Genomic DNA, 27,864 nt, shown 5'->3' with positions numbered 1-27,864 from the left:
ATTGGAACAAAATGGCGGACACTTATATGTTAATGCGGTGAAAGAAATCTGAAATATCTACCTACACCTGATCGGCCGCAGCCGAAAGGGATTTCCTATGTTGGTTTTTTAAATGCAACACCCTGTACATCTAAACGTCATTAAAAAGTTAGGTTGGCATTTCTGCTTGTTGGTAAACCTGTAAATGCGCTGTTTTGACGTTTGTGTCTTGCTTCCATTCTATGGTTACTAATTGTTTATGTTATAAATAACGCTCTATTTAATCTTACTAAAGGCGAAGTAAAAGTAATTATTTACTTACTACAATTCAAATACAGATAACAAAACCAAACTGAATTGAACTTGAAATACCTGAACTTTAAAGGTTATGTTGTGTTTATGAGTAATCTTCCTTGTGCGTGACAATGACAGTTTGAAAGTTCATCCCAAATCAAAATAAACAGTTTATTTTTAATCAGAGTCACAGTTCAGAATGAAACTGAAGCTTTTCTAACGGTCACAAATTAAAAATCTACTCATATTCAACAATGGAAGATAACCACGAAGAAGTGTTGGAGATCTTTTGTCAAGACGGTGTGCAAATTTTAACAGCACCAGCTGCATATATCAGTCAACTAAACAACGTTGGAACCTTAATGATCGTCGAGTATCCGAATTCGAACGTAACAAGGTGCATCGAATGGAAACCGATCGATCTTACAATTGACTCTGACGTACAAGATCAAGAGTGGACAGTCGTAAGTACCGTCAGACGTAGACGTACCTACAGCGGGAGCTTACCCGTCGACGCTAACCGATCGAAACATCTCAAGATTAATATGAGCGATATTAAAAGTTTTCGTGTCGCACGTAAAAATCAAAAGTTGACTTTTAGAGATGGCAAGGGAGATGATCTGTGCACGTTTGTGTTTCAACACGGCAGTTGCGAGGGACTCGTCGCCGTTCTTAAGGGTATACTCAAGACTTTTGTCTCCAGACGCGACAAGCACGTCTACTGCATACTCGACGATGAGAGAAATCCCGAGAGACAACAACTAGACAAATCGTTTGCCGAACTGAACTTATTCCAAGAGCAGTCCTCGCCTTACGTCTGGAAGCTGGTTAAGAATTTTCAAAATCGTCCGTACGAGACGACCATGGAGGCCTTCTCTAAGATAACCGACATTGGTAGGTATCTTGCGTTGGGGACGTCTGTCACATTCTGTTGACTGTAGTTTATCGAGGCGCCGAGCATAGACTGATGGATCCGGAAGTGCACAATATATTGCATCGAAGCTTGGAGGCTATCGAAAATAACACCACCACCCACAGTCACGAAGAGTACGAGGTTATAGCTCACGTGCCCAAGTTACCCGCGCTAAAGGAGTATCCTCGTGGTCGTCCTTTGTCACTCGAGCAGTGGAAGGCGCTACAGGATAGTGAAGGGCAGGTGGAAGATGTTGATGCTGTGAAATTAGTTATATTTAGAGGTGTAAGTATTTTATCAAGGGGTGTGATACGATCCAAAATGTTGACCCATAATTTAAGGAATTTTTGAAAATTGTTGCGAATTTTTCATTTTGTTCGGATGCAAAGTAATTTCTTAATGAAGGGTGAAGGGGAGACCACGCCCTGAAATTTTATACACTAAGTAATTTCAAATAATATTAATATTTATTCACAGGGAAACCCCAAAAAAGAACAGCATAGATATAACAATAATAATTACCTATAACAATAACAAGTGCTTTGCACAAAAAAAAAAAAAACATGTTATACAATATTAAATTAATATTATTATTCATATTAATATTAAAATAATGTAATGATGTAATTCTAGGAATACTCTCTCTAATATGACTGGCTTCATATTATTTTTACTGGCAGCTTACATCAAAGCTGACTCTATGAACCCTATAATTTCGAATATGTTTAATTTTTTTATACACTGTGTCCAAGGTGAGAAAGGCCCTCGGGAGGACCACTATGGACATTTGGGGAAATGAAAACAACCTTGCGCAATCAAAGGTCTAAGATGATAACGTTTAGGAATACCTGAAAAAAATTTTTGGTTTTTAAAGTTTTGAATTTTTTGATTTTTTAAACTTTTTTCTGGCGTTAAAATTTGACCTAGAGTATAACCATGAAACCAATGATACTTCTCCACAGTAGGACAGTTCTTTGCAATTTTCTTAAATTTTTAAGCTTTTAAAAACATTTTTGAAACTCTAAAATCCTTTTTCTCCTTCAATTTTTTGTTTGAAACTTGATTATCATCTCCCAAGACATTTTTTTTATGTCTTAAAAACCTCTTGTTATTTTCGTGCAATTTGAATTTGAATTATGCCTATAGCATTGTTTATTAATTAATAGTTATTCCACCAACACTGAGTTAGTACATTGGATAAAGTCCAGGGGGCGTGTTGAATCAATTGTCGTTTTAACTTTTAAATCAGTGTTTCCCAAACTTCTTTTCATAGCGCCACCTTTCTAAAAACTAAAATTATTCACATTCACAAAAAAATTAATTCATTGAGTTTTTTTTCATTTATGGGGACTCGTAAACCGTAAGAGATACAAAGCCCTTTAAATGGACAAAGTTATGCAGAATTTTATACTGCAAAAAGTTTTTTGAAAAATCTTTTTGTACTAATATTGAATTTTTGTTAATTTCTTTAATGTTATATTTTTGGAAAGCCAATTAATATGCTCTTTTTCGAATAAGATATACAGGGCGTTCCACTAAAAAATGAGGTTAGATATAACTTTTTACCTAACGTTGTATACTTATTTTGAAAATGGCAGATTATTCAACAGTCATTATAAAGAAACTTTTATGAAACATCTTTCTAGATCTCCTTTAACTAAGAAAATATAGGTTCATCCTGAAATTGACAATTTTTGATTTTCCTCCGTAGGTACCTCATTTTTTAAATTGAAGACCCTGTAGATTTTAATCAAAAACTATCATAATAAATTCTCTTTTCCAAAATATTCAATCAGCAATTCCATATTGATTCAAAAGATTTAAAAACCCTAAAGTTTTTTCTTTTTTGATCTCTTTTTGAACCTTTTTTGAATAACATCTTTAGTGTGTAGTATTTTTTAAACGTTAATATGCTATATTTTTAGATTATTTAATAATACATGGTGTTCCACTTAAAAAAATAAGGTTAGGTCCGATACATTTTTTACCTAACCCCGTATACTTACTTTTAAAACGGCAGATCATTATAAAATTTTTCAGTATATCTTTTACTTAAGAACATAAGGGGCATTATGAAATTAAGGCTGACGCTCGGTTTGACCCATTAAGAGCACGTAACATCCTATTACTTTTTTGATGGCACTAACAATTATACGGCGTTACCATTTAAAAGTGTCGAAAATAAGACATTCTGCACCTACTTATTATAGCTATACAGGGTGGTCATTTGAAAACGAAACAGAGCCTATTTTGGGGACCTCAAACATTTACGAAAAAGGCCATTCAATAGCTCCTCTTCTTCCAATCCATTGTCCTGGAAACGTTTGGTCCAAATATTGACGAACCCTTGCAGCATAGTGGGGTGGCACACCATCTTGTTGAAATACTATACGATTTTCCAAGTACTCGTTATTTTCTAGTATCTCCACTAATGCCGGATGAATCGTATTTTCTAATAACTTCAAGTACATCTCTCCTGTTAGATTGCCACGTAAAAAAAGGGGCCTACGATATGGTTACCAAAAATGCCAGCCCAAACATTCAATTTTTCGGGACGTTGTGTATGCACCTCACGAAATAGTCTGGGATTTGAATCAGCCCAATAGCGACAGGTGTGTATTTGTCACTACTATTATTTGACAACAACAATTGACAAGCACTATTAAACTTCAAAATGTTGCTATGGTAACGCTCTCAACAATTACCAAGATTTCCGTTGCAGAATTGGCATAGCCACCTACCTACAGGTATTAAAAAGAAAAAAAACAACAACAAAAAGTACGGTTCAGAATGTAGGAGAACAACATTTTTTGTATTTACTGTTGTATTAATTTTTGTTATTTAACTAATTCATTTACAAGCATTTTTTTCATAAGAAAATGTTGCCACGTTTTTAACTTTTATTAGCCCCTGTATCGGCTAGGCAAATTAGTAGCGATTTAAAACTTAAGCGTTATAATCCACATAAAAATACCTTCAAAATAAGGTATCACTCGACCCCCCATTCGATTTAAAATTTTGGGAGCACGTCACTCCCGCTAGGACTTTGCCCTTAGGGGGGCGAAACTAGCAAAAAAAAATGGTTCCCCCTTGAATAAAAAATTGACGGGTCCCAGGATTTTTTCGTAAATGTTTTGAGGTTCCCAAAATAGGCTCTGTTTCGTTTTCAAATGGCTACCCTGTATACGAGTGGAATCATCAAAAATACATTTCTTTGCAACTATTTGTATATCTTCCTCTTACCAAATGTAATCATCAAGGTCTCTTTTGAGGAACTTCATTTTATATATATATAATCATCTATTTTCTCTGTGATCCGGCTAATATGCCATGTATCGTATGTAGCATCATAATCTTGATCATAATATTCTTCCTTTTTTAAAGACAATTCACAAAACGTTTTTTCCTCTTCTTCAGAAAGGCTTTCATTTTCCATTTCACTTTTTTTCTGAATAGGTTCCACCGAGGCTTCCACTTTCAGATGTTTCGCTGTCTTCTCTGCTTGGGACCCTTTTTGACGGCATTTTTTTTATTTTTGCCTTTTTGCTAGGTTCTATTTATTCTTGGTGCTACTTTTTTTAACAAATTTGCTGAGAACTTTTGCATCCCTTTTTTATCGGAAAATAGCGAGCACAGTGTTGATATTTTCACCAATAAACTTTTGTCCTTGACTCTGACGAACAAACACGCGTGGCGCGTGATTCTGCCTAAGAACAGATGGGGGCGTGTGCAATTGCCAATGTGATTGTCAGATTGCGGGATTGCGAATTTGATTGCAGCGGAATGCCCGATTGTATTAGGGAATTTTGAGATTGCAAACGCGATTGTGGGACTGCGAGGGAGATTTCCACAGGGAATTGGGATTGCATATCGTCGTAGATATCGTCAGTTGCTAGTGATACCCAAGCACCGCAAAGAAATCTTCAAAAGATCATTTAGTTACAATATGGTGAAAACTGTCAACTTTATCTTAACAGAACCAGGTATACTTCAAGGCTCCGTGGCATCACTGAAAAGAACGATAAAAGCGCATATATTGGCTACACGACGAGTATGAATTACTGTCAACAGTTTCTTTTTTTTTTTTCTTGTTTCTTTATCTTTCCTTTACTTTCGAGTGTATTATCGAGTTTTTTTTTTGTTTTTTTTTTCGTTTGTCAAGGTCAATGGTAGAACCTTTCTGCATTTAGGCGAATTGATCTTTTTGGCTGAGATTGTTTACTTACACATTATATATACGTCTTTTTTTTGTATTCTACATATATTCAGTCAATAAAGTACAATTATTATTATTATTATTATTATATAATTATACAGTTTGACTTCATTATTTATAATTGATAAAAAATGTTTGAATCTTGTTTTGATGTTTTGGAATTCCAGCCTGCTTGATCTGAAAAGAATTTCAAGCAGACTTTTTTTAATAAGTTGCCCGTATTATTAACCGAAACCTCAACAAAAATTTTTTTCTCAATTGTCACAGCCATCTTGGATTTTAAAAAGTAAAAATGTGCTTGAAATTCTTTTCAGATCAAGCAGGCCGGGATCCCAAAACATTAAAACAAGATTCAAACATTTTTGATCAATTACAAATAATGAAGTCAAAACTGTATTATATTATAGATTTTTCAAAATTTTGAAATGACATGTTTTTACCGTCAGTCAAAAATAAATAAATAAAACATTCAAAGTTTCTAACACTCGTCAACCGAAAAAAATTACAGTAAAAAATATATAAGACGAACAATATCAATCACAGGTTACAATGAATATTTATCACAAATTAATTACAGAGAACAAAGTCACCGAAGTTAGAAAAACTCATTTGTGAATAAGCTCCTGGACAGTGCCCCCCCCCCTTGTCCAATTTTGATCTTATTTCCATGGGACAAAGTTTTGGTTTGGGCCCCTCCCTTTACCAAATCGTGGGACCGCCACTGCTCCTGGATGGTTTTTATTGATTGGCATCAGCTGCCTTAATTACTCTGAATACAACTCTGGATACAATAAACAAAATAAATGTTTATCATTCAGGAAAAAATAACCAACATTCCAACATTGGGTCAAATCTCGGAAACCGTAGTCCAGTGGTTTTTTTTACTACGTCACTGGTTTCTACGTAAAAATATGTAAAAAAAATCTGTTTTTCTCTTTTTTCTATCTTACATAGTTTGTAAGAGATAACATCCCCAACTAATTGAATAATCAGATAGTACCACATTTAGACACGATGTGGCAGCACTTATATAGGAACATGTAATATCAAAATATGCCAATTTCGATTCTCTATCTCATGCAATATTAAGAACATGATCATTCCATTTAAAAAAACTGAGTTTATAGACTTTGAAGTTTCTTAAATTTGGATCTCCATAGGTGCGGTTGTACGCAACTTAACTTTTTTTTAAGTACACTAAAAGAAAGCCCTATTCATTCTCTATGCACTGATAAAAATGGGTTGCCATGACTATAACCTTTTTCAAGTAATCAATTATCAAGGTACCATCTGCATCCGCCATTTTTTTTTCTTAAAGTCAAAAAAACTTAAAAACCATAAATGGCAGATATGACATATGGGTATCAAAAGAACTGAAATTTCACGTAGAATCCAAAAATGCAATAAAAAAATAGGGGTTGCCATTTAAAATAACGAAGTTACTATCTACTTCCGGTGTTTCCGGAAGTGCGGCCATTTTGAAAATATTTTACATAAATTCGGCCTTCAGAGTAACTCCTAAGTACAAATTTTCAAAAACCTACCTATTTTACTTTCCCAGAAACTTTTAACTAAGCTCCCAAAAAACACACTGTATATAAATGAATAAACAAAGCCTACAGGTACTAGCACTTATGATCTAAAAGATATGAGAAAACAGTATTGTATGCGGTTTGTTATTCTATACAGACTTTAATTTGTTTAACACAATTTTACTTAGTTGTACACTTTTCAATGTGTCACACCCTTTGTAATTTTTGAAGAAATGAAAGTGTATAGGTAGGTAATTGTAAAAATTGCAGGGAATTGCGAGCAATGTACGAAAAGAGGTATGGAAGTACCTACTCGACTATCACAGGTGGAAGTACACCCATTCGGAGCAAGCGAACTTGATAAAGCAACGTAACGAAGAGTACTTCATCATGAAGCTTCAGTGGCGCAGCATGACCAAGATACAGGAGGACAACTTTACGGATTACCGCGAACGCAAGAGTCTAATAGAGAAAGACGTGAATCGCACGGATCGCACCTTAGACTATTTCGCCGGCGATAACAATCCCAACTTACAAGTGTTATACGATATCCTGATGACGTACGCGATGTATAACTTTGATTTAGGTTACGTGCAAGGGATGAGCGATTTGCTTTCGCCGATACTGTACTTGATGAACAACGAGGTGGAGGCGTTCTGGTGCTTTGTCGGTTTCATGAACAAAGTCGTACGTATTCGCGTAATGTGAGAGAAAAGGGGGACAAATGTGGGTATTTTAGAGCTCCAATTTCGACATGGATCAGGCCGGAATGAAAGAGCAGCTGCAACATTTAAACACCCTCACCGCGTTCTACGATCCCGAGTTTGCGAATTACCTTTACAAGCACGATTCGGCCAACATGTTCTTCTGCTTCCGCTGGCTACTTGTGTGGTTTAAACGCGAGCTTTCCCAACAGGACGCGATGCGCCTGTGGGAGGTGCTATGGACCGATCTGCCTTGTCAAAATTTTCACTTATTAATCTGCGTTGCAATTTTAGATACCGAGAAACACATTTTGATGGAAAACAATTACGGATTTACTGAGATATTGAAAGTAAGTGAAGCCTACTTTAATGGTAACATTACTGAAATATACAGGAAACGCTGTCGGTGTTTACATTTGGGTGAGAGGTGGTAAAACCCCCCCTGTTTTTATTAAAAAAAAACAATTTATTGAGCTGTGATAGAGGTACAGACATTTGACTTTCTCATAACTTAGTTCTCGAGATGAAAGTAAAATAAGACAAATTCGGCAATCAATGGACCCTTGAATTTGGCTGATTGCGGAATAAAAAATTTAAATTTTTGTACAAAAACGAGACTTGCATCTACACCAAATTCAATGTGCTCTTCAATTTAAACATTACTATTTATATCAGGCATTTACAATTGATAAGACCAATTACTCAAAGCTTTACCTTAAATTTTATACAAATTCCTTCTACATTAAATCTTAAAAGTATTCAAGGTTTACTTTGAATACTTGAACAAAAATAAATGGAACTAACCTTGGAGTGCAGGTCTTCTCGTTCATGGATATTATGGTAATACAGGGTGGTCCACTCGTTTCATAACTCAGGGGCTTAAAAATTTGTAACAAATAGCGCAGGAATCTTACTAATATTGTTGTTTTCTATCGAATGACCCAAAAATTGGATCCCCCAATCCGCACTTTTGTGGGGGTAGGCGGGCAACTTTGTAATTTCAAATGGGAACCCCCATTTCTATGTCTTGGTTGTACTAAAAAAAAGTACTAAGATTTTATGTGACACATTTTTGGCCTGCTAACAGGTGGCGCTTGTAATCAAAATTTTTTTATGATGTTTTATTGTATTTTTAAATTTCAGTTACAAAAAATGTTTTGTTTTACAAACGTTAACATTAGCAAAATTAAAATTAGTTTCTTAATTACAGCGCCACCTGCTCCCACGGCAAAAAATGTTTCAAATAAATTCCTCATACTGTTTTTTCGTAGAATCGAGATGTACAGGGTGTTTATTAAACATGCGGCAAAAATTTAAGGGGCTATTCCTTGGAGTATTCTAAGGATATATTGTCCGTCGATGATTTTTGATAGGGGGCTTACAACCAGTAGACGGATGGTCTGAATCCTCTACTTGGAAAGCGCTTTCGTCTAGTTTTTACATCAACGTTTTGGTTAGAAGGTTCTGCTTTTGGGCCCCTAAGAAGATTGGTTTTATTTGCCCTTTTTGACGAAAACAACTTTTGTTTAATGCAAATCTAACCACAATTGGGGACTATACAAAGGAAAGAAATTCTACTATAAAAAATAGTATTTTATTTGGAATTTAATCTTGAATTATTTCTTTGAAGTTTACAATGTATTTCTTATGGCAATAATTCCATGGCTATGTGGCCACTATGCTAGACAATAAAAGAATGAATTTGGTATCAATCACAATTGGCCATGGAATTATTGCCATAAAAAATACATTGTAAATTTTAAAGCAAAAATTCAAGATTAATTTCTATATAAAATACTAAGCATTTGGTATTGTCGATTTTGTAATTTTTTCTCTATCGAGTGACATCAAAATCCAAAAGTCGTTATTTTGGTACCATTAGAAAGCTGAGAAAAAAACACTTGTGGGTTTGTTAAAAGTATTTATAGTTATTTGCGTTGTAGTTCTGAAAATTGTCAATAAACCAAAGTACTGAGCTCCACACATAAACCTCTCGCCAAGAAAGATTGCCGGTCACAGAACTCCTGATCCCGGTCTACAATCTATGTTTTTCTAAAGATTGGGGCAAGTTCCGGGATAGTATTCCGGAAGTTGCTCACATCTTAAGAAAAACATAGATTGTAGATCGAAATAAGGTATGCTGTGACCGGCAGTCGTAATATATAGTTTTGTCGCTAGGGGCGCGACTAATTTTTTGCCAGTTCCCTTCGACTGAGCATTTGCAAAACTCTTAAGAGCACGCGTCAAACGAATTGCAATTTTTTATTACAAATTTTCTTTTGTTGTGTGCTATGGGCGATTGTGCCAGGTCAATTGTCATTATTTCTGAAGTTACATTAATCAGAATTCTATTATTTTCTCTTATTTCATCAAAATTGTATATCGTTTCTTTAAAAGGAAAGTGTTGATTCTAAAATTTGGACATTATGTATATCTTTGGACCTCGCTCCGGTTGGAAGAAATGTTTTTTTAAAAATTTATAACCATTCTCTTTTAATATTAACAAAAAACTGCGCGTTTTTACGACTTTTTTAGAAATCAACGACCAGACTCTCATATGATAATGGTGTAGACATTTTAATCTTTTTAAATGCATATGGTGTACGTAAGTCCCGCTTTGCACATAATAAACATTTTACTCAGTAAAAGTGCTATATTTTCGCATAACAATAATTAAAGGTGAAAGTTATTTCTAACTTTAGAACCTTCTAATGTTGTTATATCAACAAAATTCAAATTAATTCAAATACGCCACCTTGGTTTTTTTTTAAATAGAAACATACCATTCTCTATTTTTTTCTGAATGCCCAATTTTATTCCGAATTGAACGTATTTAAAGTTTGCGTACCTATCTGTTTTTGACATATGTCCATTTTTCTGTCAAAATATGTAGATTTATTTTAATTTTATTTTGCGTTTATTTTTGAGTGGGCGGGGCTTCAGCCAAGGGTGCTCCAACAACCACCCACTATACATTTACAAATATTTTTTTTTAATGGCATGGAAGGTAAATGTCCATGCTAAACTAAACGTACCACTTACTATACTTATTTCAGAAATTGAATCTGCCTTTTAAGTTTTTTTTATTGTCGCTAGGTGTCTCGTCTTTATTTGGAAACGCGAATATAATTTTTACTTACATATTTTTATTGTAACTTTTATTATTTGTATAGGTAACATGCAATAATTGATACTTTGTAAGTTTAATGTGAGAAACTTGACGCAGTTGACATACATTGAACAAATCTTATCACATCTGTAAAGAAGATACACTTTTATTAACTGGTAGGACTATAACCCCATTACTTTATTGAGTGGTAGAGCCAAGTTATCCTCAAATGACGTCACGAGCACATGCGCATAGGCATGCCTTGTCTTATTGTACCATGAGAAGTAGTAAGTACAGTACCACCATGCTTAGAAAAGCCCCGGAAAATATGCGAACTAATTTTGAAGTAATTCAGGCTGGCCAATAGAAAGCCTGCAAAACGACGCGATACATTCCGCGCCATAAATATTAATTATTCCGTTTTGACAGTTGACGCTTCACGTTATTTTAATTTACACTTTGCTTCTTGTATTTGCTTTATTTTACGTTTTCCGTGTCCAGTTTTATACACACTCGTCTTTTTCAAGGCTCATATAACTTAGATCTACGATCTGATAAGGTAGGTAGGTGTGTAATTCCCTTAAAGTGTTTTTAAATTTTGCATCAGAATGTACGGTCTAAATTTCTAGCGCCCTCGGACACGCCCTGTCAGGGACTTTCTGAGCGTGGTGCCACTGTACATGCAACATTTTTTGTTTTCTAATTTTAAAAAATCGCAGCAGCCTTAGAAAATTTTTCAAGACCTTCAGCGGTCACTAAAAAAAATTCCTTAGACTTCTAAGAATTCCATTATGAAAAGAGCAGTCAGTTATCTTGAACAGTAGGTATAAGAGGTATGAATTTTTGAATGGACCTTGCATCTCCCAAGTTTTTAGAGAAAAATTGTGAGATGTCAGAAACTATGACATATAGGTACGTAAATCTTAAATGCGTTCAATTCGGAATAAAATGGCGTATTTAGAAAAAAATGGAAAATTATATTTACGGAAATGGCTCCATCTTGAAATTATTTTATTTTAATTCCCAATGGTCAATTATGGCTGTGAACAAAATTTCAAGTTTCTATTTCAATTTGCAAATTTAAAAACTTCTAACAAACGGGCTACGTGAATCTCCCTATATTTACCTTCACAATCAAAACACTTAAACGCGGTGGGGGCGCACTGTCAAAGTATTTTACAGTATATTTTGTGCAATGAACATCGTCGAAAAATTCAGCATTCCTTTAAGAAACAGAATTAATTTATTTCAATTGATATTTAAGGAATGGGGCTTACTTTTTTATGGGTCCTTTTAACAAATTAAAATACAAACACAAAAAGTGTAGGTGTCTGGTTTGTGTTCTCATTTTCCAATATAGACTGCGTCCAAGATAAAGATATGGCGATCTCGGAAGCCATAGTTGATACAAAGATGGTTAAATTGGGGAAAAGCTGCGTAATTTAAGAGTTATTATCATGCCTTAAAGAATTCTGGTAACTTTCGAAGATATGGCAGAAAAACCGAAATTTGCCGATTTTGTTTTTATTTTTTTCTGATGTTATTTGAACAGATACAACAAAATTAAAAAAAAACACTTTCTCATTGCCATTATTTGAGCTCCACAAGATAGTGTTGAGAGATTTTCATCTTCTATGGTTTTGGAGATCCCCATCCTTATTTTGGACACAGTGTATAGCATGAAATACCATCAATAATTAAATGAAATCTACAGAGCAAGTCATTATGCTACAGGTATCAACTCGATAATGAAAAATTATAGACAGTGCATATATTATACAGGGTGAGTTTTTTTTTCATTTTAAGCATTAGGATCTCGGAAACCGTAAAACATAGAGATTCGGTTAAATGGGGAAAGAGTTGTAGTTTTAAGAGCTTTTGTTTTTTTTAAAAAATCCACAGTTTACTAGTGGACGAAAAACAGAATTAGTGATTTTTCATTGAACTGTTGTAGAATCGTTAGTATTAGAACTACAGAAATATGCAAAGAACAAAAATTGTAGATTTTTTTCCGCTTAATAAGATAACTCTGTTTACTTACCTATCAATAATACGAAAATTACTGCAGGGCGTTTATTTATTAAAGTACATTTAGCAAGCCTTATATCGTTACAAAGAGAAAATTTGTCCTTTTTAAAAATGTCGAAGCCAACTATGACTATCATTTAAAAAAATTAAAGTTTGTATTATAACTCAAAAATGGTAAGATCTAAAAATAAATTAGTATGTTCATCATGTTAAGCATTAAAATGTCTAAAACTTTTATTCGTGTCATTTTGTTGTATTTCTAATAATAAATATTCTACAACAGTTAAATGAAAAATCACTAAATCTGTTTTTCTCTCATATCTAGTGAACTGTGGATTTTTTTCAAAAAACAAAAGTATATCTTAAATAAACTCTTAAAACGACAACTCTTTCCTCATTTAACCGAATCCGTATGTCTTATGGTTTCCGAGATCCCAATGCTTAAAATGAAAAAAACTCACCCTGTATATATTACAGTAGCAATTTCAAACATAACATGCAGCGTGCGGGTTTTATGTTCTGTTCGGGAAGCGTGACTTTAACTTTGTTTTAAGTGTTTCCCTGTAAAATTAACTTTGTGTAAACCACCTCGAACCAACCCTCTTATTAAAAATGTCAAATGGGAGTGATAGTCAAAAGGTCTTTTATTTGAAAGGTCTCTAATTATTTTGTCTCAATTCTATGATTTATTTTGGACTGTTTCGGCAGGGTTTTTAAAATCGCAAATTTATGTCGACAAGAAAGTAATGTGTATTAATTATTGCATTAATAAAAAACGTTAAATTTTAACCGGCCGGTATAAAAAATATTGTTGTGGGTTAGCAACTCGAAGGACATTCTAAATTCTAAAACATTGCATTATCATATGCGCATTGTTAATTACCGTTTTTCATCAAGATGAACTTTCAAAAAATACAAAACATTAATAATCGTCAATATTGCCAAAGCATATCCTTTTAGGTTATACAGGGTGTCTTAAATTGGGTAGGATAACATGGCCATCTTTGTTATTACTATATTTATTATCCCTCTCTTGTTTCAAATAAAAGTTGCAAGATTCGATGGGATAAATTCAATGGGCGTCTTGAAAATTCACAGTAGTGTTTCGTGTAGGTTTCTTTAAACAACCGTAGTTTTGAAGTTTATTTATTTCCAATAGATTACATAAATGTAATATAGGACATGTCAAAATTTACATTGTTACATATAAAACATACAAGACGTTACAACGAATTAAAATATTCTTCAAGGGAATAAAATTCCTTCTCCAGTAGGTATTCTAGCATGTTGAAGTCCAACCTCTTAAACACTTTGATATCTGGTTGCCTTCGTCATTGATTATACACATATAATCAATGCTTTCGTTTAGGAAAATCGTTTAAATATCTTTCACCAGTACGTCGTGATTTTTTTCACATATAATGTAAATACAAAACATATCATATTGTTCGTTTACGGGAAAAGTAGGCATTTCACAGGTTTGTTGAACTAACTATAACAATAATCTATTTCTTTGCAACAGCAAGTAACTAATTACGCGTCGTAAAGTGTAAACAAATGTTACATTGTAAAATGACAATTAGGCCTCTATGCTACTTTTGTTTCCATGGCCAACTATGAAGAAAACATGAAATTTGTAATTGTACCCATGTTTATTATTTGAATGATAGCTTGTTATACATAGTTGGAAAGAGAAAAAAAAACTGTATCAAAGTGAGTAAAGATCGAATATGGCATCCATTTGAAATAAGGAAGTATTGATTGCGAGCTACTTTATCAAAAACGTCAAAAAGTCTGAACAGCGTTTCAGCTCACAGATAACTTTTTCTTCAGGCATGGTACTGTCGTGCAAATGAATTTCTTTAAACATTTTGTTAAATGTAACTATTCGGGGTGAGGTAAAAAACGGAGGATGAGGTTTACGGCGGTAATTTTACTTTACGCCCCTGAATTAAACAACTGATAATTTAAATGGGATTTTATTGCATAGTCATTGCTCTCATTTTACCCCTGTTTTTCTTAAAGTCACTCATGCGTGGCCCGTGCTCCTTTTGAACTAAATATTCGCTCCATTTGACATGACTCCATGGTTAAATTTGCCACAGAGAGGTGGGAGAGTTAATTTTATGGTTAGCAACAACTACTCTTGGATTTATACTTATTTGACTTATAATTAGATCATTATATCCTCGCCTCATTAACATGGTTCGTTACTGGGATTGCAAACAGTACCTAAAAGATACAAAATGATTAGATTGGGAGAAAAGAAAATGGTTTCTATGTGCATAGAAACTTTTGTGTAGAAAATTTCTCAATAATGGCGTAAGTAAAGATATTTTCGGTATTCTTTAATGGGACAAATACAGGGTGTCTTAAATTGAGTAGGATAGTTGGCCATCTTTGTTATTATTATACTTACAGTTTTGATTAAATTGGCAAAGTTGTGTAGTTTTTGACGGTGATAGTGTTGACTAGTGATACTCACGTAGCATTTCATTTGGTAATCAACCTTGCAGGCAATAAACGAATAAATTTGGTTTCAATCATAATCAGCCATGGAATTATTGCCATAAGAAATACATTGTAAACTTCGAGGCAAAAACGCAAGGTTGATTCCCAAATGAAATACTAAGTGTTTAGTATCACTGGTTTTGTAATTTTTTCTCTATCGAGTGACGTAAAAATCTAATATGGCGTTCATTTAAAATAAGGAAGTCGATGTCAATATCTCGAGAGCCGCCATTTTGAAAAAAAAATTTCTACATGTATTGAATTTGTCCCATCGAATCTTGCAACTTTTATTTAAAACTTTTTTCGATAGCTCTCTTTGTTACTAAAATATTTGAACTTTTTAAAAATGACGATTTTCACTTTTTTCCAATTATCTACGAAACGATTAATTTTTTCAAAATATCGCATCGGAATCATCACCAACAAAAACTACACAATTTTAACCCAATCTGTAAGTATAATAATAACAAAGATGTCCATGTTATCCTACTCAATTTAAGGCACCCTGTATGTGGTTTAGTTAATTGCTTTTAAATTTGGCCGTTTTTCTAAAGAAATATTACATCAATATTTGAATGGTACCAGTTGTTTTTTTAATTGTATCAGGGTTCGCAAATGGTCTCTTTCTTAGACATTGGTCTCTTTTTTCAATGGTGGTCTCTAAAAGTCTCTATTTTTCATATTTGGTCTCTAAAGTCTCTAAATTTTGCATGTTAAAAAAGTATAATTCATAATTGATGAACCGCAGAAATTTTACATTTTTAGCGCATTTTTTAAGAATTAAAAAAAATGCGTTTTGTCCGTCCGAACCCACTTCTGCCGTTTCGAACTACTTCTAGGAGAATGGTAGGTAGTCCTGGAATTCTTTGCCGCAGGTAGCCTATACTTTGAAGGTGTGCCAGACGGCCACCAAATTTCGCTGTCTAAAAGGGCCCCCCCCCCCCACGAATTATTTCCTGAGATGCTGTTTTTGAAAGTAAAACGTACATAACTTTTACATACGACAACCAATTGGTCTCAACGAAAGGAACCGTTTTCTACCAACTACTGATCTTCTTTCTGTCCTCTTATCAAAGTACGGTGAGGAGGGGAAGGGGGGGGTGGAACTAGTTTTATCCTTCATGGTACTCTAATGAAAGGTCTCAAGGAAAGGAATTAATTTTTACCAACCATAGCCCTCCTCCTCGACTTCTTATCGGGATCGGGTATATTCCCTTATACCTCGAGAACGGATTGTCGGAAGAGGGTACTCACAAAGGGCCATTGGGACGTCTGCAAGGAATATATCCATTGGTGATGTCAAAAAAAAGCTATTTGGGTTAAAAAAATGCGTTTTATCCTCACAAGAGTTGTGCACAATTTATACTTGTTTAGATATATTGCCGTTTATGTATCTCATCTATTACAAAATAAATATTTTTTGCTTAATTTTGTATGGAAATTGGTTCTCGAAGGTCTCTAAATGGTCTCTATTTTTAAATATCTAATTAGAGACCAAGTCTCTATTTTTTTGCTAAAATCAGTTGCGAACCCTGTACTATGCTACTATGATACTTCCATTTGCAATGCGACGATTAGAAAAATCAAATACGCAATTCTACTCTTGCGCCGCAGGTACTTCTTTGGAAATATATTCGGATAGCTTTGGTAGGGTGGCATGTTGGTTGCCTAACGAACAGCTGGACATATAATGACCAAAGTGGTACCTTGTAAGTTTGTGTTGGGAAAAATGCGTCCTCTACCCAAACGAAGTAATGTTTCCTGTAAATTTCAGTAAGACAGAAACGTACGCCCATCATTGCAAAATTAATTTACAGCACATAAACGATTTATCCGGCAATATCGACGTCTCCGCGGTGATCGGCAAGGCGGAGGGCATGTACAATCAAATCGTCGACGCCGAACATCTGACGGACGCAGTGCGAATAATCATCGGTCTTCCGATTTTGGGCAACGCGTCCGTCATCGACAGCAAAGAGGCCTCGCCCGATATAAGCGATTTAACGCTCAACGGCGATACGGATGAAGTTAGCTACGAAAACGCGCTAACAAATTCGTTTCTCTAATTGACGCCTCATTTGAGATTTGCACTAGTTTAAACATCCCCCCGGAAGATGGCACGATAGAACTACAGGTTGGCAGCCTTGCATTATTATACAGGGTTTCAGTGCATAGACTTCACCTGAAGTTGTTGTACTAAACCATTAAATGTTTTATACATATTTATTAAACATTTATATATTTTATTATTAACATTTTTAATTTTTATCGCACTATAATATAAGCAGGGATTGTTTATGTATCGTTAACTCCACCAAAAACTCCAATAATGACAAAATAAATTATTTATTTTCCTAATACGATCATTACAATTATTTGCTATCACTGGGAGCACTGGGCTCGGGACTGGTAACTGACCCCCAAAACAAGATCATCTTCGTTTCCTTTTGATATATAAAAAATAAGAAAGGTACATCGCATCGGAACGTCACTTGACCGCCTGATCTGTTAATGCCGATACCACTAGCAGCGACGGCCTCCGTCCCTTCCTCCGTGATATCGATGAACGTCTTGTGGATAAATTCCTCTGCGTACAGACCGGGATTCGCCTGTTGCGGATTCGCGCTCAATTGTCGATGGTCTTCTTTCAGCCTGTCTAAGAAATCTAACGGGGAGGTTTGAGGGAATTGTGATTGGGCGGCGCGCGGGCGTCGTACTTCGCTGTAGCATCGGTATTTTCGCGTAATAAAATCGTAGACGCGCTGGCAGCTTGTTTGATCGTTGAATCTCGCGAAAATAAGTTGATTGTTCCAGTTTGGCGGCGATTGCGTTGTCGTCCGTCTCGGTTGGTAAACGCCTCCAAATCGTGTCGTAAAGCCCGGTGTAATTAATGCCAAATTGCTGGTGTTTGGATCGAAGAGCGATCTCGCGCCCAAATTTCGCAACGTTTGTGCCAGATGGAGTGTGGCGGAGACTTGCATTTTGGGGAACGCTACGACCACCTCTGTGGGTTTGGTTGCATTGACCAGAGCGAGGAGTTGTACCGGCGTTAGGTAATTTTCCAAATAGCGCAGTTTGTTTATATTCGAGTCCTGTGGAAGAATGACGTACATTGTATTGCCACCTTTGTACGGTAATCCCAATATCTCGACTTGCAGATCCTTCGATTTGTAGTAGGGGAACTCACCACCGTTGTACATCATCATCACCTTGCTAGTGCTTCTGCTTGTTCGGCCATTGGTGTAAAAAGGCCGCCAAGTGCTACCTCCTTTTAGAAACGGTTTGTCCCAAGCTCCCTTGAAATATAAGGTTCCTGCGATGACTGCCTTGGTGCTCGGCCTGGGGGTGCTCTCTAATAAAGTTGGTATAATACCAAATGTGTTATTCGCAACCCAGGTGTTAATAAACGTCTGCGCTGCAGCGGGATTCCTTTGAAAGTCTACCTTCAAAACCTTAGTTTGGTAAAAGTAATTGGCCGCCAGTTCGTATTCCTTTCGTATCGGGTAGTCCTCCTGTACGAAAATCACGCTTTTGTACACGATTGTATCACCGAAACCGGTAATTAATCCGATTTTTTGGGAAAATCGCCTCAGTTGCCTATGAATTTCAAGATTGTCATTCTTCAGCCTAAATCTCTCGTCGAATCCCAGCAAGTTTGAGATCTCGTCAGAAGTTTGCCCGATCGATCCGAGTAGTATGGGCGCGAGCACACCTAAATTGTAGTTGAGAAACGGCGCAGTCAATTTTGAAAATTACCTGCAATGTTATAGGGGCTGAATGCTAAATTGGGCAATTTGCCCGTCGCTCGATTTATGTCCAACGTTAGCTTCGCTATCGCGTTTGAAACTGTCGAATCCGGATCGGTGGCATCGTGATCGCTACTGGGTCGAAGGGGTTGATTTTTTTTCGTCGCAGATTCGAAGATCTGGTCCAGTTCCTCGGTGGGAAAGTAAATCTGCGATGTGACTAGTGCAATTGTCGCGGAGAGTGCGAGTGCAAGTCCGATGTTCATCTGAAAGTAGATAATTTGAAATAATTCTGGCGGGTGCGGTTTTAGGTACCTTTGCGCCGTTTGTAAACCAACACTTCACATGTCCATTTCATCAAATTTTGGAAACATACGCTTGTGCGAAACTGCGGGCTTGTTTGTAGTTAGTTATGTGCAACTAGTTGACCTTCTCGGGCTCCCCTCTTTTTGTTTAACAATTATTTAGACAAACGCGCTAAATCGCTCATCGATACATTTGCTAATGAATTAATAATTACTCATTCGGACAAACCGAAACCGCCAGCGTTTGGGTACGCTTTAAAATTTACAAAAATCTCCAAGGCACAGGAATTAGATCATACGAATTGGCTTTAATTTGGGTCAATGCTATTTTCCCCCTCGTAAAACAAGCTCTTTTGTTGTGTACTGGAAATAGCATAAAAAAACAATAAAATTCCGATCACATATAACGTACCGAACGTGGCGTTTCCATGACGCAATTCCACAAATCTATACGAACTCGGACTATTTTTATGTAAATTGAATATTTTTGAGAATACGTCTTTACCTTGACTTGATTCATCATCGACTCCGACATTTAAAAAACGGGACTCATTTGTTCTCGAAAATTATTAATGCCGGTTTTTATGTATAAACGTCTAATCGGAATAGCTAATTACTTATATTTTGTTTTTCAATTCAAAATCGCGCTTGAGGGCCCAAGGCGCAAGACTTGGGGAAGTGTGGTTTTATCTCCGGTAGAATTTCCAGTTTGTTAGTCATTATGACGTAATTCGCTTCCGTAAACAGTTTAATTTTGCGAATTATTTGCAAGAGTCAAGCTCCTTATTATGAATAATACTTTCTGTTAGTGTCATCTTCGTGGTGTTTGTGACGGCAAAGATTAAAACTGCAAAAAATGGTTTTTTTTGTTGCAAAATTGGAAGTTCTTAGTCCCCAAATTTTGCACACTTGATAATCCAATCAATGGGGAACTAAAATGGGGTCTACCTTACATTAAATCGGGGAGTTTTGAAATTTGGCATGTTCATTCAGTTTTACGTCCTGAACAACATACCTAATGTTTGCGAGACCGTAATATCCTGAGAAACGTCGCCATTTTAATAAAATGGCGGCGAAAATAAGTTTTTTGGCATTATCTCCTTTTCGGTTGGTTCCACCAAAAAGTAGGTACCTACCTATTACAAAAATTGTCTGAAACATTTTTCCATTAATTAAACAAATGGTTTTTGAGCTGTAATATATCAAAATGGCGCTACGCAGAGTTGTCTAGTATCGAAACCAATCTTTTGCAGCAATTTGCACGAACTTCTTGTTCTTCTCACAGCACTGGGGAGAGCACGTCCAATTGTTTATTTTTTTAAATCGTTCAAGGGAAAAATCGCAGAAGCCCACAAGCAGTCAGTTTTTTGTTATCAATATTTAATGTTGCAAAATTGAGTTTTTCGTGTTTTCGACCGGAAAACGAGAAAATAGCTAAAATTCGATCTCGAAATTCGATTCTACGGAAAAAAATACCGTGCAAACATGTACAACATTTTTCGTTAAACTTGATATGTACAGGGTGCTCCAAATTGCTTCTTTCAATATTTTTTGGCGATATTTTCAGAACTAAAAGAGATAGTGTGATTCGGTTTTCGTACATTCTCGTTCATTTTTGATTTCAATTTTGACGTATGAAATGCGCGAACGTGCCAACGGTGCAAAAGTCTAAAAATGCAATAAATTTTTATTTTTTCAACTACTTTAGAAGGGTGAAGAAATGTGGTTATATGTAGGAATATCAAAAAAGTACCTATATATAGAATAAACGTTAGGTAAAAATAGTCTCTTATTAGTAAGGGCGTGTTTTTATATTTTCCAAAGCCCACTTAATAATAATAATATATATATTTGTGCTAATATCACTGCGAGTTACACTCGTCAAAATTAACATAATATGATTAATCAAGTAGGTATTAACAAAAAAAAACAATAAGGTAAATAACAAAGTAATATAACGAGAAAAAGAGACAAACGGTTACAAAGTTAGCTTAGTTTTTGAGATACCACCCACGAACTTATAAATTAAGATGGACTGCTGATCAAACAGAGTTGCATAGAGGTAGAAATGGCCCTAGCATAGGCGCGGTCACGATGTGCACATTTTAGTTATTTTCTAGGAGAATTTTCCTAGCGCTCAAGTTTTGAGACTATTTCAGCCTTGGAAAATAACATGTGTCACTGTAATTTCGAAAGAAAATTCAAAGGCCTGCAACTTTTGAACTAGTAGTCCAATCTTGGAACTGTTTGAAATTATTGATTCTACAGGCCACGTTCTATAAGAAGATTTTTTCCGGGTCGATCTGAGACAATTTTTTTTGAGGCCCGAAAAAAAAGGCAGTGTTTAACCTTCCTTTTTTACCAAAACAATTCGTACTTTTTGGATCAGACTTTTCAATCAAAAGTTATAGACTAGAAACCAATTTCGAAAGAAAATTCAAAGGGCTGTAACTTTTGAACTAGTAGCCCAATCTTGGAACTGTTTGAAATTATGGATTAGAAAACGTGAGGTTAATGCTTGTTTATTAGTTGATTTGAATTTCGCGCCAAGTGAGTGCACATCATGGCTGCCCCCATGTAGGTGTCATTTGTCAATTCAGCATTAGCAGTTCATCTTAATTTATAAGTTCGTGACAGCACCAAAGTTTGCTCAAAATATCTCCCAAAAACATCGAAAACGAACAAATTGGAACACTGTACACACGACGACGTGCCTTTATTTCACTAAATTTGTTACTACGTCATATAATAAATTTCTAGAGTTGTTTCTTTTTTATATGGATAACATTGAGAGACTGTTTAATCTGGTTTTGCTCATTGTAGAGCGCAGATAAATTTTTATTAACTTTAGTTTCGAGAAGCGCCCCCAGAAGTGATGGCACTCGGAGCGCATTCGCATTTCGCATTTTTTGGATGCAGTAGAAAACTGAATCCAAATCTGTAATTAAAAAACAAAATAACATCACATTTTTTAGAAAATAACAAAAATCCTACTTTTTTATATGAACCACTCTGTATTTTATTTCATTATATGACAGCTTCTTAAATTCTCTACAAAAGTTGCACTCAGCACCACCATAGCATAGCCAAAATACTTCAAATAACCAACATTTTTGATTTATTTTCATTTCGATCTAGTTATCCATGAAGATACAAAGATTTATTTTTCTGTTATGTTGTTTAAATCAATGATTTTAAAGTACTTTGATCTCTCTACGATCCATCGTATAGCTCTAGATTTATATCGTTTTAATCCGCGAACACATTTTTAATACCTATCTCCAGAAGAGGCAGATAAAACAAAAATACTCTACCATCCTTCCGTGGATACCTAGATCAAAATGAAAATAATTGAAAAATACATAGAATTTAATAAACTGTCATATAATGCAATAATATACAGGGTGTTCCATATTATCTAAACAATGCGTTATGCGATGACTACAGATTTGGATTCAGTAGAAAAAAATACACACTTTTGATAAGATAGCCGTCCTTCCAACTCTACAACTAAATTAATTTGAAACATAATGTATACTCCAGATGTTCTAATCGCCCTTTGTGAGTATCCTCCTGTTCAGATCTCAATGGGTGGTGGTTGCCAAAAATTAATTCCTTTCGAAGACACCTTTCATTGAAGTACCTTCATGAAAACTTTAAAAATCAAGCAAATGTCTTCCAAACGTCCTGAAAGGGTGGACATTTAATTATTTTCCTATACATGTAAATCCAGAACCCTAGCTCAAAATGTCAATATTTTTCTTGTGGAAATAGACACGCTGGCCCTTGTGTGTTTTTGTTATTGTATAATAAAACGCCCGTTCTGTACGAGCATAATAGCGTTTTTCTTTTTTCGGAATCTAAAAAATTTAACAAAACAACGACCATTTAAAACTGGGAACTTCCTTTTAAATAACCTTATTATTCTACACTCTACAGATTGGAACTGTTGTCTGGCAACACTACTGAATATACCTTCAAAGAAACGTTTTTAAGAAGCTTTTTTAATATATTTTTAAATAGCATCCACTATTTTTTATTACATATTCTTAAAGTGCAATCCTATGTATTGAAAATTAGTAGTTGCCATTAAAAAAAAAACATGCCCCTCTTGGCCATGTAGTTTTGAGGATACCTGTATTCAGCGTTCGAGACAAAATTTCCACCCTGTAGAAGTGAGAGTACCGGGTGTGACAGACTGACAGTACTATGACACGTTTCCTTTGAGGACATTTAGTTGCTTATTAGTCAGGTGGTTTAGTATTCTTGGTAGGAATTCGATTTTTATATAGCATTACACGAGTCATCGGAAGCGTCATGGCACACTTAATAATCATATTTTTAAATTTTGAAAGGTCACAAGAAAATGATGCAAAATTCGAAAATGCAATAATATACCGGGTGCAAGCAGAATTTTATCTAAAAAAAGATTAATTTAATTAGCGAATTAAATTTGTGAATTATTGATTATAAGATTCTTTCTGAAAAATCAGTTCGTATGAACGCACCTTTAGGTGACAGTTTTTGTTGTGGTAGCATTCAATCGATCGTCCAGCTTCACTCATAACCTCAAACATTTAATAAAGAAATTTCAAACAGAAGAGAAGAAATGGTAGAAAACTTGAATGAAAATGTTCTTTTAGGGGGCTTAAATGCACAATCGTGTCAAGAGATCATAATATTAGATGATTCTGGTGAGGGGCACAGAGTGAATTATCCCGATAATGTCTCTTCAAATGAAACCGAGAAGAAGCCCTTTAAATGCTCTCTTTGTAACTATAAAGGCGCACATAAAAGTTGTTTAGTCTATCATATGCGTACTCACACAGGTGAAAAGCCATACTCGTGCTCGCAGTGTGACTACAGTGCAGCATTACGTAGCGCTGTAACAAAACATATGCGAATTCACTCTTCGGTGCACAATTGTGACCTGTGCTCTTTTAGCACCAGTGATCGCAAGATTTTACATGCTCACAAAAAGATTCATGTGAACGAAAGACAACACAAATGTGACCGGTGCGAGTATAGTGCAATGAGTGGCGCTCAGTTACGCAAACACCTGATTACTCATCTCGGAATTAAACCCTTTAAATGCACCCAATGCGATTACGGCGCACTCAGAAGGTACACGTTAAAGATACACGAACGTAAGCACACCAGTCAAAAAGATTACAAATGTGAACTGTGCAAATTCAGCTTCTTACGCCTGGACAGCCTCAAAAGCCACATGCGAACCCACACAAAAGAAAAACCATATCAATGCGCCCACTGCAACTACCGTGCCAACCGCAAGGTACTGTTGGACCTTCACATAATGACCCACACGGGAGAAAAGCCGTTTAAATGCTACCATTGCAATTTCAGCGCTACCCGAAAAGGTGACCTGCAACGACACGTCCTAATACACACCGGCGAAAAGCCCTTCAAATGTTCCAAGTGTGATTATGCCGGTGTACAAAAATCTAGTCTAGTCAGTCATTTGCGAACGCACAGTGACGATAAACCGTTCAAATGTACGTATTGTGATTATCGCACATCGCAACCTAGTCTGCATCGCAAACATTTAAGACTTCACGAAAGTAAGAAGAAAGTTAACTCACCCCAAGAAGTCATTGTTAAGGAAGAGTACGTTGAGAAAAACATTTCGAACGAAGGGGGATATTTCATTGACTGCGCGATTAAATCTGAATTTAATTGGTAGATGCATTTTTGTATTTATTCGTCTGTGATTTTCTATTTATTAAATTTAATTTATTGTACACTACGTCTATTTCAATTTTCTACGTTCATCTCAATCTTCTGTAGTGGTAGATGTGAGTTATCACCCATGCAGGTATAGTCAATATTCCGACCGCAATACAGCCTCCATGCATTATTATTTCGGCGGTAGTAATTTTATTACTGGGCGGTCCAGAGATTGCAGTTTTTCGAATCTGTTGTAAAAGTAGACTGGTTGGTCTTAACATCTAAAAATCACTAGAGATTAAGGAAAATTTATGAATACATTTATAGTACATTTGAACTGAATTTGAGACTTGAAGCAACTACAATGGTATTCAGAGTCTGTGCCAAGATACCTAATAGGCGTATTTTAATTGCATCAGGTGCACTTAGAATGCCAATCTATTTTAAGAGGGCTGTCTCTGTTCTTTTGTTTAAATCTATTCTCATTTATTTATACCTAAAAGTTTCAAAGCAGTATAGGTGAGGTACTTTGAGTTGGTGTAGCACACCACCTTAGTCACATTGTCCACAGTAGATTAACATTGATCTGGTCATATCGCTAATCAATATATGGGTTAGATTCTGCTTCTTCTAGTTCACATTATCACAACCTTCACCATTGAAGCAGGGCACTTTGCCTCTCTGTTGCCACACAATTGTTAATCGCCTAGGTTGATTTGTTCCTCGGGTGCATGGTAAGGATCGTGACCTAGGAGGGAACCGGTGGGTTAGTTCCCTACATGGCACAAATATGGTTCAGAAATATTTCTTATAGGTACATTGTGATATAAGGATGTCTATTATGGGGATCTCGGAAACCATATACGACGATGGTCAAATTAGGGAAAAGTTGGGCAATTAAAGAGTAATTATCGTGCTTTATTTTTTTATTAAATTTGCCGATTTGGTTTTAATTTTTTTTCGGATGTTATTTGAACAGATACAAAAAAAATAAAATACAATGCTAACACTGTTAAATCCTTGAAAAACTACCCATTTTATGTACAAGGAAAATCTATTTTATCTGTCATAAACAATAACTATATTATATATGTATATCAAAAGAACTTCGCAATTCAAAAATGCAATAAAAAATAGAGGTTGCCATTTAAAATAACGAAGTTACTAACTACTTCCGGTATTTCCAAAAGTGCGACCATTTTGAAAATATTTTACATCCATTCGCCATTCAGAGTAACTCCTAAGCACAAATTTTCAAAAACCTGCATATTTTCACTTTCCCAAAAACCTTTCACTAAAGCTCCCAAAATAGCACCCTGTATATAGACTGTGGTTCTATGCACGTCGACGTTTTCAGAAGTTAGGTTATGGTATCTTTCAAACACCAAGTCCAAACATGTCTCTATCTTTAGGAGTTTTAAAGACTATAGCACAAACTAACGCAAAGAATACGGCCACAGTAATATTTTTACACGGCTCAGGTACCTGCGATTATCCTTACCGTTGATTTTATCTAATTGTCTTATCACAGGCGACACCGGTCCAGGAGTATGCGAATGGATCGAATCTCTTGTAGGTTCATTTTCGTTCCCCAATATAAAGTTTTTATTCCCAACTGCACCACTTCAAAGTTACACTGCTGCCGGCGGCGAGGTAACGTGCCATTCTTTCAATTATGCGTTGTAATATTGTTTATAGATGCGTCACGTTTGGTTTGATCGAAAATCGATCAGTATCGAAGCGGAGGAAAGTGTGGAGTCAATAGACGAAATAGGTTCGGTAATTAACAACTTGATTGAAGAGGAGGTTTCTAGTGGAATACCTTTAAATAAGATAATAGTCGGGGGATTTTCGATGGGCGGAGGATTAGCTTTACATGTAGGTTATAGATTGAGACTTGGCCTACGAGGTGTTTTTGCGCTTTCATCATTTTTAAATAGGGATTCGCAAGTGTTTTACAATCTTAAGACTCACTCTACTGCAGATACTCCTTTGTTAATGTATCATGGTGAACGTGATAGCCTTGTCCCAATAAAGTGGGGAAGGGCTACATATGATACGTTGGAAAGTTTAGGTGTTGGCGGCGACTTTGTTAGTTTGCCTAATACAATACACGAATTAAAGAAACGAGAATTGGAAGAATTATTTGAATGGATTAAGAAGCTATTGTGATGTAGCAGATTATTATAATTAAGTATTTGTGCTTTGCTAAGGTTAGACACATGAAGTAGAAAATATATAAAATAACATTGACTGAAAAGGGGCACTAACAAATATGAAATATTTTTGAGTATGATAAATTTTAACAGCTTTTAGACTTACAATCCTTGATCTATTATTCAGGGAGTTGGTCTCTTATAAGGGCTCGGAGTCTACTCGCATTCCCTTAGGACAGGGGTTGGCAACCTATTGAAACAGAAGAGCCAAAAATTACAACTTATAAAATTTCCCAGTTTTGAAAGAGCCACAAAAAAAATTTAATTTAATATTATAGTATTTGGCTATATACAGGGTCCTGCAACAATGCGTCGGTTTTTCCTACATAACTGATACCTGGTAAAAAATATTGGTGGTTGCGGATCTACAGAAATTATTTTTGCATGTACAGGGTGTCCCATTTTTACGATGTCAATAAATAACTGACTTTTTAAATAGAACATCCTGCATATTTTTACTTGTTTCAGTGCCATTTGTTCAAACTGCTATAACTATTCTTTTTCAAATGGAACTACTACTATTTTATTTCGCTATTCGATTGTCTTTTGTGTTCTCTTCAATGTTTATAAGGGGTGCTCTGTGCTTAAACCCCGCAGTTTTTATGTTATTTAATATTTTTCACAAA

At 35.4% G+C, this 27,864-nt stretch overlaps 4 protein-coding genes across 4 annotated transcripts; 3 read left to right on the top strand and 1 right to left on the bottom strand.

Moving 5' to 3' along the window:
* Positions 1-198: 198 nt before the first annotated feature.
* Positions 199-17,644, top strand: LOC116169830 (TBC1 domain family member 15). Its single transcript, XM_031486008.1, has 5 exons — positions 199-1,167; positions 1,215-1,471; positions 7,205-7,621; positions 7,674-7,988; positions 17,104-17,644. The coding sequence occupies exons 1-5, from the start codon at positions 528-530 to the stop codon at positions 17,350-17,352; spliced, it is 1,878 nt and encodes a 625-aa protein (XP_031341868.1). The 5' UTR covers positions 199-527; the 3' UTR covers positions 17,353-17,644.
* LOC116169831 (serine protease inhibitor 28Dc-like) lies at positions 17,617-19,587 on the bottom strand. Its single transcript, XM_031486009.1, has 3 exons — positions 19,348-19,587; positions 19,043-19,298; positions 17,617-18,998 (listed from the first exon to the last, which is right to left on the bottom strand). The coding sequence occupies exons 2-3, from the start codon at positions 19,296-19,298 to the stop codon at positions 17,659-17,661; spliced, it is 1,596 nt and encodes a 531-aa protein (XP_031341869.1). The 5' UTR covers positions 19,348-19,587; the 3' UTR covers positions 17,617-17,658.
* Positions 19,588-23,823: 4,236 nt separating this feature from the next.
* LOC116169829 (zinc finger protein 239-like) lies at positions 23,824-25,098 on the top strand. Its single transcript, XM_031486007.1, has one exon. It carries the CDS (start codon positions 23,947-23,949, stop codon positions 25,036-25,038), a length of 1,092 nt encoding a protein of 363 aa, XP_031341867.1. The 5' UTR covers positions 23,824-23,946; the 3' UTR covers positions 25,039-25,098.
* A 1,253-nt stretch (positions 25,099-26,351) lies between these two features.
* LOC116169828 (lysophospholipase-like protein 1) lies at positions 26,352-27,282 on the top strand. Its single transcript, XM_031486006.1, has 3 exons — positions 26,352-26,503; positions 26,554-26,675; positions 26,721-27,282. The coding sequence occupies exons 1-3, from the start codon at positions 26,419-26,421 to the stop codon at positions 27,192-27,194; spliced, it is 681 nt and encodes a 226-aa protein (XP_031341866.1). The 5' UTR covers positions 26,352-26,418; the 3' UTR covers positions 27,195-27,282.
* The last annotated feature ends 582 nt before the right edge of the window (positions 27,283-27,864 follow it).

This window comes from Photinus pyralis, unplaced genomic scaffold (assembly GCF_008802855.1).
Source record: "Photinus pyralis isolate 1611_PpyrPB1 unplaced genomic scaffold, Ppyr1.3 Ppyr1.4_LG4, whole genome shotgun sequence".
NCBI classification, from domain to species: domain Eukaryota; kingdom Metazoa; phylum Arthropoda; class Insecta; order Coleoptera; family Lampyridae; genus Photinus; species Photinus pyralis.
This window is presented reverse-complemented; position numbering and strand designations above follow the sequence as displayed.